Here is a 17,565-nt window from a genome sequence, read left to right as displayed (position 1 = left end):
ACTTTTAAAGTTTGTGGTGAAAATTAAGTTTTTAATGTTGTTTATATGCCTACGTGGTGTTTTTAATGTGGTTTAAGACAAACCATGTGCAAAATTCATAAGTCAACACCATTGCTGAGTGTAAAACTGCAGTGAACCAAAGCGGTTTGAAATTGCTGGTGTTTCTGACGTCACAAACTACCTGGTAACCAGTCAGATCAACGAGTGATCGTCAACGAGTGGATCTCTGAGCTGAGTGAGTGGAGGCGGTGCTCATTTGCATATTCATAGAACCGCGCATACTAAATGAGGCAAGGGTGTAGTTATATTCAAGCTATTTTAAGGCATGAAGACATTTTTTTCAAGAAAAAATATGTCATTTTGGTGATCAAAGATTAGTTTCAGAGATAAAATTATTGACAACAGGGGGACTTTAAAACTATACCTTTATCGTTTTAGTTATTGTCCTTGGTGTGACTAAGATTTGTCTAAGTGACTAAGTGTGTGTAATATTAAATCACTCTAATCCAGCAGCTCTTAATTATATGATCTTCATATGATTATTCATTTTATATTGAAATAAAGACTTGCATTTTTTTTAAACTTTATTATGTCTTTCCATTCAAAATCATTTAGCACAATTATACAAAAAAACATTTCCTTTAAAGATAAAAACAATTGTTCCTAATTATATAATAATTGTTCCCTAATAATAAGCCTTTTAAGTCAAAACTTTTACAGCATCTCTTGCAAAAACTGTCAATACGTTTATCCATTTATTATTCTAATTCAAAAGTGACAATTCTACTGTACTTGCAGTTCACCAGCAGGAGGAGCCACATAACTGCAAAAACAATTCTCATATTTCACCACAAGATGGAGTTATTTGAACAGCACTGATCATTAAAGATGCATAAATACACCTTTGTATACAGATTTAAGTCATTCTTCTGCACACTGGAAGGGTTAATAAATAATTTGCAAGATGGAATATTCTTATAAAGACAGTGACTTTGGTTTGTCTTGTATACGAGATTGACTGACATTGCCATTTCATCCTTTATATCTCACTTTAAAACCACCAATCTCCTAAGAATACCACTCAAACTCAACCATTGAGTATTCAGTATTAAGAACTGCCGTACGACTCCAGTGAGAGTGATGACGGTCCACGCCTGTACACACTGCATGTGAACACCAAAAGCTGCCACATCTCGAGCGGCGGCGTCTGCGGATGATCATCATGAGTTTGCCACGACTGCTGGAAGACTCCTGTAGTCTCAGAAAGACATTCCTGTTGATCCACGCACATATTCTTTGAAGTCTGCTGACACGTTCAGTAAAGAGCACACCTGTAGAGGTGAGATGTGTTAGGTAGATGTCATTATAGCAGATACAATGTAAAAAAAAATTTATATATATTATAGGAGTGTAACGATACACAAAACTGACGGTTCGGTTCTTCCCACGGTTTTGACGTCTCGGTTCGGTTCGGTGGGGTTTAGTAAGCTAAAATTGCTTTTTTTTGTTTTGTTTAAACAGTGGTCTAATGAAAATTTTTTGTCTTTGTCTTTATTGCAAGGATGAAAAAAAAAAAAAAGATCTGCTAATGCTGTAAACTATATGGAGCCCGCACATTACTATAACATTAAAGGCTAACAACAGAGCCTAGACTTTTAGCCTGAATTCAGATGCTATTTATTTTTTCGATATAATAATCAACACCCAACACATTGTATATAAACATGTAAACTGAACATAAGGCAGTTTTTGCATTAACTTGTATTTTTACTCTAATTCGATATTGAAATATAATAATTTACACAGTCATTTTCATTAAAGATATTTTAAACATACATTAAATAATCAAGATATCATTAACAGGCTAAGTAAAATATAGCCTAATATATAGGCTAATATAGTGCATTTATTTAGTGCAAGAGCTGTGGACACTGGATGACTTTCCTGCTGAGGTAAATATATAGCTGAATAGGGCTGCAGCTATCGATTCTTTTTGTAATCGATTAATCTAGCACTTAATCGATCGATTAATCGGATAATTTTTTTTGTGTGTGTTTTATTAACAGAATAGTTATATAAAACTTGTGTCTATTTCAGTTAAAGCTGTTATAAGTTATATACTATAAGTTATATAGTATGCAAGTTATAAAGCTATCTCATATGTGAATTTCTCCTTTAAGATGTTATAATATAACCACTCTAAGCATCCAAGCATATTTGTGTATTCTGGTAGTTTAAGCTGAAGAAGAGATGTAACGTGACTTGTTGTTGAACACGCAGTAAAAGCTGACGCACTTTTTGTTCCGTGCTTTTTAACTGAAAAATGAGTACTCCGAATCTTTATTAAAAACCAACAGGCTGGGGACTTTAATTTTTTGTTGTTGTCTGTAACTATTTGGCAGACGTGAAATACAAACAAGGCCTCGCGAAAGACTGCAATACAATATTTGTTCCTCCATCACGTCCCGGTGTGTACAGTGAATGCATGCTGAAATTATTGTTGCGTGGCTACATAAAAGTTTAAGCATATGTGATGCATTGATGCAATTGGTCTGACTGGCGTGAGTGTGTGTGTGTGTGTGTGTGTGTGTGTGTGTGTGTGTGTGTGTGTGTGTGTGTGTGTGTGTGTGTGTGTGTGTGTGTGTGTGTGTGTGTGTGTGTGTGTGTGTGTGTGTGTGAAGGGGTTATTTTTTTAGGCTATACTCTCTTGCAATTGAACGTGATAGTTACTTTTACTACTTAAAAACGTCATCAAAGCTAAAAATCATATCTAGTCAAACCGCATCACGACATCGCTACAAATATAGTATGGGATTAAAATCAGTGAACATCAATAGGCTTAGACTACGTTAACTTGTTTCAGCGATGCTTGGTGAAACAGCATGGAGTGGATGTCTCCTGTTCAGATGCTGAATCATGGAAGATGTGCTGTTGTGGTAGCCAGCTCTATTTTGCAGTAGAGACACTGCACCTTGTTGTCTTCTTTATTAAGTGTGTAATGTTACTCTCCGCCATCGCGCCAACTAAATTCAAAATATATGCTTCCTGAACAGGTCCGTGAGAATAAACGGTCCGTGCGAAACAATCAAATCCCTGCGCCGCGCGTATAGTGCGCGTCATAGGAATTTAACGAGGAGTTTTTGCCTCGAGGAATTTTTGTAATCGAGTAACTCGAGGAAGCCCTAAAACTGAATTCGTTGTGTACACAACTACACATAAGACATGAGGTCCGATGAGTCGGGGCATCAGGGGGCGGGGCGTGTTCGGTACACCACGAGAGAATCGCGATACGCATCGTGGGTTCTGTATCGCGGTTTTTCGATTCGGTTTGAATATCGTTACACCCCTAATATATTATATATATTCTTAATTTGAAAAACAAAAAGAAAGTGTGATATGGTTAATGAGATTACCTGTCTAAATTTGGCACGCACTCTTCCCATGTCCTCTTGAAGTTTCTCATACTGAGGGTCTTCGTACGGGAAGTTCTGGATCACTCCGATCAAAGACTCCATAGCTTTCAGCCGTTTTCTAGGAGAAACTCGGAGAGTTAGCAGGCAAGTGAATCATTTGTTTCGTTTCCTTTCCTTTCTAATGTGCTGCAAGAACATACCTTGCTTTAACATCCCTGTCATTTTGAAGGAGACATTTCCATGCAAGAGCAAATCCATTATAAAAAGACACCTGGAAAAATAGGACATTTAATGCATTTACCTTTTCACAGTAACAAAAGTTTGCATAAAAATGTGATATATAAAACTGTATATATTCCATGGTCTGCACACACTTTTAATTCAATAGACAGTAACAGTCAAAAGTTTGGAACAATTGAGATTTTCTCCTGCACACCAAGGCTACATTTATTTGATGATTCAATACAGTAATATTGTGAAATATTATTACAATTTAAAATAACTTTCTTAAGTGTCAGATGATCCTTTAGAAATCAGTCTAATATGCTGATTTGCTGCTCAATTATTATTGGTTCTTGATTATTAATAAGGGCTGTTATACTATGATCAGTTATCTATTAAAACAGTTCTTATTGCTTAATATTTTTGTGGATACATGATTTTTTTTTTCAGGCTTCTTTGATGAGTAAACATTTCAAAAGAATTTTAAATATAAACCGTTTGTAAAATTATAAATTGCTCTACTGTCACATTTGGTCTTATTAATTTAATGCATCCTTGTTGAATAAAAGTTATTTATTTATTTATTTGTGATAGTACTTACTTACCCCTCACTTTTGAATTGTAGTCTATCACAATCAAAAATAGTATCCAGCAAAAACAGTTTGCAGCATTGATAATAATCAGAAATGTTTCTTAAGCATCAAATCAGCATATTAGAAAGATTTATGAAGGATCATAAAGACTGGAGTAATGGTGCTGAAAATTCAGGAATAAATTACATTTTAAAATATATTAATTATATATCTAAAATTTTAACTGTATTTGTCATCAAATAAATGCAATCTTGGTGAACTCAAGAGACTTATTAAAAAAAAAAAACAGTAAAAAAAATATTCCAAACATTTGACTGGTAGTATTGTAGATATTTTTTATGTTTCTCAATAAATTCCATGAATAATAATAATAATATGAAATACGAAAATAGACAAAGGAAATTAAAATCTATAATAATAACAACTATATAAATGTTGTAAAAGTTTTAGATGAATCACTGCATGTCACACACTGCTGTCAGTCACTGACGTCAACTGCCTGTTCAAAAGCCATTGTAATAACGTTAATAACACAAGAGAAAAACCCTGAGACTGCTTTTCCAGAAGAGTAAGTCAATATGCATACTGAAAAGATGTGAAACCTGTAAAGAGATCTTTTGCTAGCGTCCTAAAGGTGATATTTCTTCAATGTAACGTTAAAGCCACTGAATATGCCATCATGTGTGAGTATTAGTCCATATAAGTTACCTCAGCACTGAGTTTGGCTCCGTGCAGCCGCCCGTGGTTTCGACCCTCGATGGTTCCCTGTCGAGTTCCCTCCTCAAACCCTTCCCGATAACCTTCAACATGAAACCTAAAACAAGAGAGCATTTATGAGCCTAAACATATTTAAGTTACAGTGACCGTCACTGACTGAACTAAACCCACTGACACACTGAACTACTGAGAGAAGCGAAGACACCATCACGTGACGCAGCAGTTGTTTCTGTTTATCATTGGCTTGAACAAGTTACCTGTTATCGGCCATGGTAATGGTGTCGAATAAATCATCACCATTAGACACAAACGCCATTTTTCTAGATTTGGTTATCAATCCCGAAGTCTTTCCTGACGGAATCTCTCTTCTTCGTTCCAGTTGCCCGGATGTTGGTATTGATCATGTGACTGAACTACGGCGCCGTCTTCTGGAAGGGAAGCAAAACTAAGCGAAGGTTCATATCATAAAGTTCATGCTTGATAAAAAATAAATAAAAGTGAGTTGTCGCATTGGTTATAAATTAAATTAAATAGAAAGCAGAAGGTATTCGTAGCTTTACATGTAGCGAGATTCATTGAGGACCAAGCCCTCTTTTTCAAGTGCGTCTGCCAATCAAATTAATTCATTTAATTTCTCTTCTTTGGTTGTGAAGTATTATAGTTAGTCTTGTCTCATCGTGGAAATGAACCGTTAATGTTTTAATTAGTAATTTGAGTTCTTCAATTTAATGTTTATTGGGACATGCTAGCATGCTAGTTCGCTAATGAAATCAGTTGTCGAGGGATCATAATTTTAGGGAAGATATACAATATGTGGTCACATATTTAACTGTATAAATTAATTTAACTGTATATCTGACACCACTGTGAAAATGATTACAGCGGATTTAAGTCACAAAACCATAGCACTGCCACTTATTGTGCATATGCAGGGCCTAAAACTATTAAATACTGTAATAAATACTGTATTAAATATTTTTTACCAACCATGAAACTTATGAGAACCTAATTTTAGATACCAGTGAAAAGTCATAATTCTCGATTTCAATTTCGATACCCCAGCTAAAACTAGTCTGAAACATTATTGAAGAGAAATAAACAGTAACGTTATAGCAGCACAAACAAATACAACAGAACAAAGATACAACTGAAATAAACTGTGCTTTCAGGAAAGGTCTAACGGTAGTTTTTAGGTGCAGACATTTAATAAAGTAGGCTAATCAAATGTAAAATAACACTGCTTAATCTTCACTGTATGAATTAAACATAGCCTAATCCTTATTAAAGTTTAAAAAGTTATTCAGACAAGAGCAGGGAGTGATTTCTCTTTTTCTTTTGTTGTTTGATTAACATTAAAGACAGTGCAGGATTATTAGGATGCTGTTATTATTAGGATGTTTGCAGTGTGTGAGAATCAAATTGAGTTCCCTTTTGCGTCTTCTTGCGCTTGTATATTTAAGGCAAGGCTTAAACTTCTGTGATGATGCAGCACTGGCCCAATAACTGTTCCATGTGTCCACTATTACATTACCATCCAACTAGCAATGGACACCTTTTCATATATTCGCCAACACTGATTATGACTCGCATTTGGCGCTTGGTGTTAATTTTAGGCCCAGTGCACATGGATACATTACAAATATTTGAAAACAATCAAGAGTATAAAATATGTCAGCATATTTCACATACATTTAGGCTTAAAAATCAATGTTTGCATGTTCAAATTAGTGTTTTAAACTGAACCCGGCATCGCTCCTATAGTCTACAACAATTAATTGTGGAAAATGTGAATTATTTGTGTACATTTTCTTTTATTTTGTTTGTAGATAGATAAAGGCATTAGCCTAAATGACTAACAAAGAAATCACATGTTCTGGTAAGTATTTTAGCAGTACAGCATAAGTAAGGTTACCCTACAATAAAAAAATATTAAAGCATTTACTTCTAAAGCAATTCAAGTCATTATTATATGTAGTTTGTGTGCTTGCACTACATTATATAGTGATAAGCAACGGGCCCAAAGCTGACATTACAGTATACAGAGAGTTATGATATAGGAGACAGTTTACACTTAAATCACTGTTGCATATATTATCGGGGTATCTCTTTTGTGACAGGTATTTCTCTGTAGGCCGTCTCTCATGTTTTCTCCTCTCTATATACATGGGCTCTGTGTGACTTGAGATTGAGTAGTTGAATAAGGCACTTTCGTCTTAGTTACATTTAAAGGGATTCACCGAAAAAGGAAATTGCTTTTGTTGTTTCAAAACTGTATAAGTTTCTTTCTGGTGTGTAACATAAAAGAAGATATTTTGAAGAATGTCGGTAACCAAACAGTTGTTCGTCCCCATTGACTTCCATTGTATGAGAAAGAAAAATACTATGGAAGTCAATGGGGTCCAGAAACTGTTTGGTTACCTACATTCTTCAAAACATCTTCTTTTATGTTCATCAGAAGAAAGAAACTCATACAGGTTTGGAACAACATGAGGGTGAGTATGATGTTAATTTTGGGGTGAACTAATAACCCTTTAACACATTATCTCAAAATGCAAATCAATAATTTGCCAGTAGAGGGAGCCACAATATTACAAAAACCTTCCTGTGAATATTGTAAACTGTTATTCAAGTTGGCATCATGTGGGAATATTTTCTCAGGTCCACAAATCTTTACAATATTCATCAGTATTTTGTGGAAGTAGCCTGCCTTGTAATACCATGCAGTCTCAACAGTATCAAGAAAAAAATACAATTTTTAAGTCTTGCTAATGAAAGAGGAAGAGATTATGCTTATATTTAAGAATTAAAAATCGTATTGGTAAGAAAACCATTTAACCACCTTTAGCGTATAATCAATTAGATTTCAAAGTAATTTATATAACCATTGTAGAGTGTCATCTTTCAGAATAACTGTATAAAAAAGAATACAAAAGATATAAATATGTGTTAACTATACAATTTTAAACAATAATTAGAGAGTAAGGTCATCATTAAAAACTAGAAAAATAAATAAAAACATGGTGATGCACCATTAACATTTGGAGTGATTTTCTTTTACATTTCTACATTTTTTCCAGTGACTGTGTCCAGTGTTGAGTTTTCTTTTTACTGGACTTTCCAGCTCTCTCTGAGAGTCTGGCTCTGTGCTCTGGTTCACGACAGGACTGAATCTGCTTCTCGACCTCTGGGTCGTTTCTTACACCATCCACAAGTGATTGTTCACTCCTCATCTTTTGTTAAAACTGGGACTCTGGATCACAATCTGTGAGATCTTTCCAAAAGGGTCCATGCTGTCTATCTGAAGGCCTAACCGACGGTCCTGTCCGGGGCCGACGGGAGAGCGCTGTTCCCCTGAGTGGCGTTCGCTGGGTTCCTGAGAAAGTGTGTTCACCATGGGCAGAAACTGGGTTGCTGCCGTCCCGTCGTTACTGTGCGACTTAGCCAAATTCACAAGGGCTCCATAGTTGCTGGAGATGTAGACGTTGTAGCCGTCTGGCTGGATGCGTTCCAGAAAAGAGCAGTCCTTCTTAGAGTAAGTGTGCTGGGAAACAAAAGAAACGGCAAAAAAAAAACACTTTTTTTGTGCATATAATCACAATATGGATGTGTCATGGACCTGCCCTGTCCTGCGAGTGTTTTAAGGTTTATTGAAAGCTGTTTTGCATCACATGGAGAGGCCAAGGTTGTTATTGCTGTTTCTTTTCAATGAGGTTTTAGCTATGCAAACATACCCCGCCACGGGCAAAGGTTGCTGCAATGACACCACTCAAATCAGCCTATTTGGACAGAATCATTTTTTGTATGTTCTGGTCAATCAAGTAAAATGAGAAGTCAAGCACTCAAACAATACTTTGCACTGTTTATAATTTCTGATCATTCTGGCTACAGGCAAGTGTTCGGTATTTAATAGAGAAGGACATATAACCAAGATATTTACTATAACTCATATTCATTTTGGAGTTTGGCTATATGCATGATGACTGTGTTCACCAGTGTTGGTCCTGCTCTATAATGTTCTTGGGTTTTAACGTCAGATGGGAGGAATGACCCATGACCAGAACATAATGTCAACAGAGCTAGATGTCTGTGGCGAAATCGGCTTGTCTACACTTCCTCAGTCACAGAGGGCATCGCGAGGTGACCTTAGCACAACAAGGTTATCTGTCTCTGACGAATGTGATTGTGTGTAGTTTTATTTTGACTGGTGGCAGAGTGCCAATGTTGCACTGTCTAAGAATAAAATTATTGCAATATGCACATCACTGTTCTAAAATGAGATCATCTAAAAACATAAAGCCTAGGTTGACCTCTGTCTACACATTCTACCTCAACTCGTTTTTGAAATAGTGGATAATATAATCTTGTGGTCAGGAATCAAAATCGTGCACTCTGAAGCAATTTTGTGAAGGAAATTGTAAAAGTATCTGATTTTCTTTTATATAGGCCTGATATTAGTAGTCTATAGGTTCCAAGAATGCTATTCTGAAAGTGCACAAGCGTGTCAAAAAACAAAGCAAAATCAACAACCTTAGGGCAGGTTCACACAGAAAGTTTAAAAGTTGTACTTGTTTGCGAGAGATGCTGCAAACGCACAATGGTTAAATGCGTCCGTCTAGCGCATGTTTATTGAAAAACAATGTAAATGTAGCAGTGGTTCTGCATGTGTGAACGGCCCCTAAAACCGCCAACCAGTGTTCAAGTAGATTGTTCAATAGATATTCTTAATAGAACTGTTAATACAAATAAAGAAGCTTACTTTTTAAGAATGCACATCTTTATTATAAATCTTTATCTGATTGTCAGACCTACCGATCCATACAGTTTCCCTCTTCTGTCCATGCAGAGAAATCGGGAGCTTGCAACTCCTTTAATGGCAACACAGCCCGTGTCCACCGGACTTATCTCAACCAGACCTTTAGGAAACAATATTCCATTTTAGATTGCAATAAAAGTAAAGAATCATATATATAGGGCTTAATATAATTTTTTTTTTTTTTTTTGCTGAAAATCTGATTTTACAAATTACTGGTCTGCTCACAGATATTTGTCATGAATACGCTGGTATGAATTGAAGTTGCAGTTGCAATGGTGATGTTTGCATCAAATACAGAAAATGCATAGTGCATGTTGCAAAAATTATAATATATTTGTTAAATATAATAATGCATTACACCGGCAGTGACGTACTGAGTAAATGACATGACGTGAGGTTTGGTCTGGATCTATTAGTGAAAATTATTCACTATTATTATTTTTGCCTAAAAAATAAGTTTAGAGTAAAACATGTATGTGCAGATGTAATAAAGAAAATAATCATATTGAATGGCTGAAAATAAATGCGTTTTTAATATCACATACATTACATACATTTTGTTCAGGTTAAATGGACTAACCCTAAAAGATCACGACGGAATATAATATAGGTCATATATTATATAACTTTTATACACAAAAAAAAAAGTTGCTGCCTTAAATTTTTAAGTACAATCAACTTGGATGTTTAAGACATTTCAACTTAAATTACATTAAACTTATTTTTTTTATTGAATCTTGTATAACGCGTTAAAAAGTTGAAATTGCTTAACTTATTTTGTACATGTTGTCATAACTTTTTTGTATTTTTTTTTACAGTGTACAACTAATATTTAATATACTGTGTACATTGAAAAATTGTGTTTTTGATGTGATGGTTGCACCACTTGACATTTCAAACTATGTAGCATGTTTTTTTTATATTATGATGGAAATCAACATAATTATATATATATATATATATATATATATATATATATATATATATATATATATATATATATATATATATATATATAATACTTCTAAAGAAGTTAACGCGTTGTTTCAAATAGTGTTTCTAAAAGATGTCTCCTCTTTGTCATCTCGGACATCCTCATTTGTCATTGACCCATACGTGAAGCGTCAGTGCTGTGCTGTGACTTACTGTCCGAGCTCTGCGTGCGCGATCCGCTGATGTCTCCGTCTGTGTGGATCTGCAGATGTAAACCTCGTCGGGCCGCGTACAGATGTCGGAACCGGACCACTTCTCCCCAGTCATTCGCCAGATGTGGGCCAGAGTCGGGCAACGGGAGGCTTTCCACGCCGATGCTGCTTCCACACACAGTGACAACGAGTAAGAGGAGCATTATTAAGAGTTATCTGCAATAGTCTTGTTCTGCATATCAAGCCTGCACACTCTATCTCCTTTGTATTGCTCTGTTTTGGCGCAATGCTCTGCGACTGGCCTTTAAATTGTCCTCTTATCAGATCGATCGATAAGCATTTCCCCTCTTTGGCAGTTCTGAGAACAAGGTAACACACCCCGCTGGACATCCAACAGACGAAGACTGAATAAATCATCAAAATGCACCATGTTATTGTTGCATCTTTAATGCATAACGCTTTATTTTAAAATAATCTTCATCTCCTATTTCAGAAAGACATTGCGAGTTAGTCTGCATAAGAGTTATACTTTCGAACTGCGTTTGATGAAAAATTATAGCTATCTTTAAAAAACAAAACGTTTAACAAGGCCTATATTAACATGTTTGTTCCATATTAATAAGAAAGTTAACAACATTTAAGGACTGTTTGTTGACATGTTTTTGGATATTTTCACATGTGAAATTTTACTATTATGTAGCTATATGGCAAACCAACAAAATTTGTTAATATTTATTTATTTATATTTTTTTAAAATATTCTAGCATTTTCTACAAATATGGTTTAATGACCAAAGGCGTTATCGGTGAAATTGCAAAGTGAAAATTAAACAATTTAGCCTAAATTAATTTATAGAAATATAACTGTTTCGGCGGATCTATATAGCCTATTATTCTGGATCTATTTATTAATACTATTTTGAAACAAAATCGCTTCACTGCTTATTTTTTATCTAGGCTTTATGTAATGAATTTAGTGAGACGTTTAGGCTGCAGTCACCACAGTTACGCCGACATATATAGTTGACAGTTCAAAAATACCGAAAGTGGGCTATTTTAATAAATTTTGTATGATCTGCATTTTCAACATAATAATCCGATGAAGGTGGAATGAGCACCAGTTACCCATTTTTAAATCGGAAAAACCTCGTAAAACTCTTTAAAATGTGCACATGCGCACTGGACACAAGTAGAATTAACGTAATATAATGCATTTACTATGTTATGTTTTTACATATTGTGTTTTGTGAATTTGCAGAGAAGATAGCCTAAATAGTCCCATTCTAGAAAATGCTGTCTTTAAAAACGTCTTGGCCTAAATGAGCAGATTTCAAATTATGTTCCCTCTTAATCATAAGTCTTTGTGACAAAAGCGTTTTGCAAATTTTTCTAGAATTCAAAATTAGAACGTTGCAGGGTTGCAATTCAAATTGGTTGTAGTGGTCGCTAGGTGGCGCTGTGTGATCGCTGCACTTTGGCTATTTTATTCTTATTGATAAAAATGTACTTTCAGTTCAAACGTTTAATTCATTGTCAATTAAGAAGACTTACAACTATATTGTTCAGCACTGATGTCAGCAAACCTTGTGTTCAACACACATACAAGTGTTTAGTCAGTAAAATGATGGATGTTATAGCCTATATTATATTTTCAAACTGTAATATCAAGCAAAACCTAAACAAAAGAGTTGATATACAAAACATTAAGTAATAAATTAATGAATGCTGCTTTTGTTCTGCTCAGTCACAGTTACCCTTAGAATGCATTATCTCATCATTTGTATGACATTTATATATTCATTATTATAAGTATTCAGTGATGTCATGTCACTTTGAACGCTTGGCTTTGTGCATTTGTCAAAAATCAGAGGAAGGGATGTAAGTCTGAATGCTGACCTATGCTGTCATTCAGTTTCCAGTATACAGAGGAACACTGTAATTCACACACCAGTGCAGGTCATTCATTGGTCAGCCTCTATGATCTAATGATCACACTTTTTATTCATGAAAGATGCCAGTTCTAACCAAACCCACTGGGCTGTGCAGGAAAATTATGCATATTTGATTATGTAATACAGAGCCAATAGATCAAAGGTCCTTATCTGGATGTATTTTGTAATGCTTCCACATTGAAACCAGAGAACAGGGATGTGAAATCGTGACAAAAGTATTGAATGGGGTCGGAGCCACAGCCGTGTGGGCGAGTGCTTCGACATATCGGAGACCCAAGTTCAAATCCCAGATTTCCTGTCTGTCCACCAACTGTATCTAAATAAAAGGCAAAAAGCCTAAAAATAACTTTAAAAAAGTATTTTATGGGGTCACGGATATGTTATTCTTATATCATTTCTCCACAAATGTTGTGCATTGTAGTATTTTGAGCTACAGGGGGGAGATCCCCTGTAAAGTAAACAAGGAAAATCACATGTAGTGTTTACTTTTGGGTCGATACTGCTTGATGACGCACATAAGAGTAAAATACATAATGCCAGTGGTTTGCACAGTTTGACCCCTTTCGTTTCAACTGCCCCTGTTTTTGAAATGAAAGCTCACCTAGTAACAGTTAATGACAACTGAATGTCAACCTTGATATAAATTCCCACAATACCACACACACACACACACACACACACAAACACACACACACACACACATACACACACACACACACACACACACACACACACACACACACACACACACACACACACACACACACACACACACACACACACATATATATATACACTCACCTAAAGGATTATTAGGAACACCTGTTCAATTTCTCATTAATGCAATTATCTAATCAACCAATCACATGGCAGTTGCTTCAATGCATTTAGGGGTGTGGTCCTGGTCAAGACAATCTCCTGAACTCCAAACTGAATGTCAGAATAGGAAAGAAAGGTGAGTTAAGCAATTTTGAGCGTGGCATGGTTGTTGGTGCCAGACGGGCCGGTCTGAGTATTTCACAATCTGCTCAGTTACTGGGATTTTCACGCACAGCCATTTCTAGGGTTTACAAAGAATGGTGTGAAAAGGGAAAAACATCCAGTATTCAGCAGTCCTGTGCGCAAAAATGCCTTGTTGATGCTAGAGGTCAGAGGAGAATGGGACGACTGATTCAAGCTGATAGAAGAGCAACTTTGACTGACTGAAATAACCACTCATTACAACCGAGGTATGCAGCAAAGCATTTGTGAAGCCACAAAACGCACAACCTTGAGGCGGATGGGCTACAACAGCAGAAGACCCCACCGGTACCACTCATCTCCACTACAAATAGGAAAAAGAGGCTACAATTTGCAAGAGCTCACCAAAATTGGACAGTTGAAGACTGGAAAAATGTTGCCTGGTCTGATGAGTCTCGATTTCTGTTGAGAAATTCAGATGGTAGAGTCAGAATTTGGCGTAAACAGAATGAGAACATGGATCCATCATGCCTTGTTACCACTGTGCAGGCTGGTGGTGATGGTGTAATGGTTTGGGGGATGTTTTCTTGGCACACTTTAGGCCCCTTGGTGCCAATTGGGAATCGTTTAAATGCCACGGCCTACCTGAGCATTGTTTCTGACCATGTCCATCCCTTTATGGCCACCATGTACCCATCCTCTGATGGCTACTTCCAGCAGGATAATGCACCATGTCACAAAGCTCGAATCATTTCAAATTGGTTTCTTGAACATGACAATGAGTTCACTGTACTAAAATGGCCCCCACAGTCACCAGATCTCTACCCAATATGGCATCTTTGGGATGTGGTGGAACGGGAGCTTCGTGCCCTGCATGTGCATCCCAAAAATCTCCATCAACTGCAAGATGCTATCCTATCACTTTGGGCCAACATTTCTAAAGAATGCTTTCAGCACCTTGTTGAATCAATGCCACGTAGAATTAAGGCAGTTCTGAAGGCGAAAGGGGGTCAAACACAGTATTAGTATGGTGTTCCTAATAATCCTTTACGTGAGTGTATATATATATATATATATATATATATATATATATATATATATATATATATATATATATATATATATATATATATATATACTAGCCAGCCAAAACATTATGACTAGCCACAGGTGAAGCAAATAGGGATTCCCGTCTGGTCCGGAGCAACAGAAGCTCTACTGTGGCACAAGTCACACAATTGTAATGATGGTTATGGGAGGAATGTGTCAGAACACACACTGCATCTCACTCTGGTGTGTATGAGGCTGTGTAGACCAATCATGATTATGATGACCCCCGTCCACCGTCGAATGAGCCTACAGTGAGCACATGAGCATCAGAACTGGACCTTGAAGCAGTGGAAGAAGGACGCCTGGTCCGACGAGTCCCGTTTTCTTTTACATCTCATGGACGGCCGTGTGTGTGTGTGTGCCGATCACCTGGAGAAGTGATGCACCAGGATCACTGAGGGAGTGTGAAGCTCTGAGCAAACCCTGGGTTCGGACATTCACGTCGCCGTGTGTTTTACACGTGTCCCTGAACATTGCAGCAGAGCATGAACAGCCCTTCATGATAATGCTGGAAGAGGCTCGTTCAGCAGGAGAACACACACCCGACACACATCGACCGTTTGAGGAACAAGATGAAGTGTTCAAACTGTTGCTCTGGCCTCCAAATTACCCAGATCTCAATTACCCAAGTTTGATCCACCTCGTATAACCGGCAGGACTTGAAGGATCTTCTTCTGACGTCTTGGTGCCAGAAACCACAGAGACCACAGGACGCCTTCAGGACTCTTTATGGTTTGGCAGCATCAGCAGGACCAACAGCATATTAGGCAGGTGTCATAATGTTTTAGCTCATCTGTGTGTATATATATATATATAAATCTGTTTGATGCCTTTGACATTCTGTGAAATCATATTGGGTTTTTCTTCTATCAGTGAAATTAATTGGTAATCAAGAACACATTATGTATGTATATAAACTCTAAGAATCCCCAGAGGTCTACAATACTGTGACTATGTAAATGTAAATTACATTTAAGTGGAGGCATACAGTGCTATTACAGGTATGCAATGCGTTTTTATGTAACTCAGCAGACGGTTTGACTTTAGTCTTGTTTTTTTAAAGTTTGAAACAACCATGCTGTATGTAACTAGTATACAATTTCTAAAGGCAACATTATGCAATTATCGCTTTCTAACTTAACATGCCTTCTATTAAAAATTCCCATGATACTAGAAATGAAATTATTTTATATTACTTTCGAGTCTTTCGTCTGTGTTGCCATCGCATGTAAAACACCCTCAGATGATGCTAAGATGTGTAAAATACACACAATATTCACTCTCTTTTGGGTCATACATTGAAATAGTTTCAGATGTTCAACAGATTTATGTGATGAATACACTTTAGTGTCTGCAAAACACAAAGATGTTGGTTTGTGCACGTAATAAACACACTATACCTTAATATCAGGTAACATAATGTATCCTACATTAATATCTATTGCATATTTGTTTCATATACGTCACATAACATTTTCAGCATTACAAGAATAATTATGTTTTGGAGGCACTTATGTATAATGTGTTGCCCTCTTGTGGAAACCTCAAAGCTTTGCTTCAAGTACAATATGCAAAATAGACTTATGAAGTCATATCAACAATACTAATGCATGTACTACCTCTGGATATAGCAAATACACATTCAAGTAGTTTACTGTAAAAATACTGCAATTTACTGTAATCAGAGCATACAGGGAAATTCTAGGAAAAAATTACAGTAATAGCTGCCAGTATTTTACTGTAAAATGTACAGGAATTTTTAACAGTGTATCCCCAGTTTCCTTAAGGATGTTTTCCTATTAATTCCTGTGTAAAATGACACGCTTGAGTTGTTTATGGCAAGACTCGTAAGAGGTGGTTTTGTTTGTGTCGGGGAAACCGAGGCTTGATCAGACCTCTGAAGTGTCTGTGTGTTAGTGAGCTACTGCATGCTAACTTTGAAGCTCTCAGAGTGTGTTTTGACTAGGTGTCTCTTGTTCCATGTTGTGCCAACATGACCCACTTTGTTGGTGTTACTTTAATTAAAGCCATGTGAAATCCTCCTCTCTTGTTCTGTACTGAAAGGCCTGGGACTTTAAAGCTGTATAGATCAGGGTGCTTTACCGTGTTTTTTTTTTTTTTAGTCTTCAGTTCATATTTCCTGCAAATAATGGTTTGAAGGACTTTGTGTCAAAACTCTCTGGTTGAAATATAGGGAATCATGACAGCACAAACAATTTTTTAAGTCGTTGTAATGGTGATTTATAACCTCCTGAAACATGCATGCTGATGTGAAGAACATATAATGTAACATAAAGAGCTTTTTGACTCTCTAAACAACCATATACAACATATACAACCTAAGACAATGTAACACAATGTTAAGTTTCTCCTTAACACCATTGGTCAAAAGTTTGCAATAATTTCGATTTTTTAAAAATGTTTTTGAAAGAAGGCTCTTCTGCTCACCAAGGCTGCATTTATTTGATCAAAATACAGTAAAAAGGTAATATTGTGAAATATTGTTACATTTTTAAAGAACTTTTTCTATTCAGTATATTTCAATATTTAATTTATTCCTGTGTTTTTAGCATCATTACTCTAGTCTTCAATGTCACGTGATCCTTCAGAAATCATTTTAATATGCTGATTTGCAGCTCAA

General features: G+C 36.2%; 2 protein-coding genes across 2 annotated transcripts; both read right to left on the bottom strand.

Annotated features, from left to right (window-relative positions):
• Positions 1 to 778: 778 nt before the first annotated feature.
• Positions 779 to 5,355, bottom strand: lto1 (LTO1 maturation factor of ABCE1). The gene is made up of 5 exons (XM_077201749.1): positions 5,203 to 5,355; positions 4,937 to 5,042; positions 3,614 to 3,684; positions 3,414 to 3,531; positions 779 to 1,331 (listed from the first exon to the last, which is right to left on the bottom strand). Exons 1-5 carry the CDS (start codon positions 5,259 to 5,261, stop codon positions 1,260 to 1,262), a joined length of 426 nt encoding a protein of 141 aa, XP_077057864.1. The 5' UTR covers positions 5,262 to 5,355; the 3' UTR covers positions 779 to 1,259.
• Positions 5,356 to 8,043: 2,688 nt separating this feature from the next.
• On the bottom strand, positions 8,044 to 11,184 carry fgf19 (fibroblast growth factor 19). Its single transcript, XM_077201745.1, has 3 exons — positions 10,905 to 11,184; positions 9,755 to 9,858; positions 8,044 to 8,486 (listed from the first exon to the last, which is right to left on the bottom strand). The coding sequence occupies exons 1-3, from the start codon at positions 11,104 to 11,106 to the stop codon at positions 8,172 to 8,174; spliced, it is 621 nt and encodes a 206-aa protein (XP_077057860.1). The 5' UTR covers positions 11,107 to 11,184; the 3' UTR covers positions 8,044 to 8,171.
• Between the last annotated feature and the right edge of the window lie 6,381 nt (positions 11,185 to 17,565).

The sequence above is a fragment of the Siphateles boraxobius genome, unplaced genomic scaffold (assembly GCF_051911475.1).
Source record: "Siphateles boraxobius isolate OS27281-9 unplaced genomic scaffold, OSU_SipBor_1 48, whole genome shotgun sequence".
Lineage (NCBI taxonomy): Eukaryota > Metazoa > Chordata > Actinopteri > Cypriniformes > Leuciscidae > Siphateles > Siphateles boraxobius.
The sequence above is the reverse complement of the archived record's forward strand: the minus strand, read 5'-3'. Positions and strand labels throughout refer to the sequence as shown.

What these genes read in the sequence shown, in the direction of transcription:
- lto1 (XM_077201749.1), bottom strand. Translation starts at nt 5,261, where the DNA reads ATGGCGTTTGTGTCTAATGGTGATGATTTATTCGACACCATTACCATG. An exon ending in GAGCCAAACTCAGTGCTGAG is followed by an intron (nt 3,685 to 4,936) that starts GTAACTTATATG and finishes CTATTTTTCCAG; the next exon opens with GTGTCTTTTTATAATGGATT. An exon ending in GACAGGGATGTTAAAGCAAG is followed by an intron (nt 3,532 to 3,613) that starts GTATGTTCTTGC and finishes AGTTTCTCCTAG; the next exon opens with AAAACGGCTGAAAGCTATGG.
- fgf19 (XM_077201745.1), bottom strand. Translation starts at nt 11,106, where the DNA reads ATGCTCCTCTTACTCGTTGTCACTGTGTGTGGAAGCAGCATCGGCGTG. An exon ending in GCGCACGCAGAGCTCGGACA is followed by an intron (nt 9,859 to 10,904) that starts GTAAGTCACAGC and finishes TGTTTCCTAAAG; the next exon opens with GTCTGGTTGAGATAAGTCCG. An exon ending in GAGGGAAACTGTATGGATCG is followed by an intron (nt 8,487 to 9,754) that starts GTAGGTCTGACA and finishes TTTGTTTCCCAG; the next exon opens with CACACTTACTCTAAGAAGGA.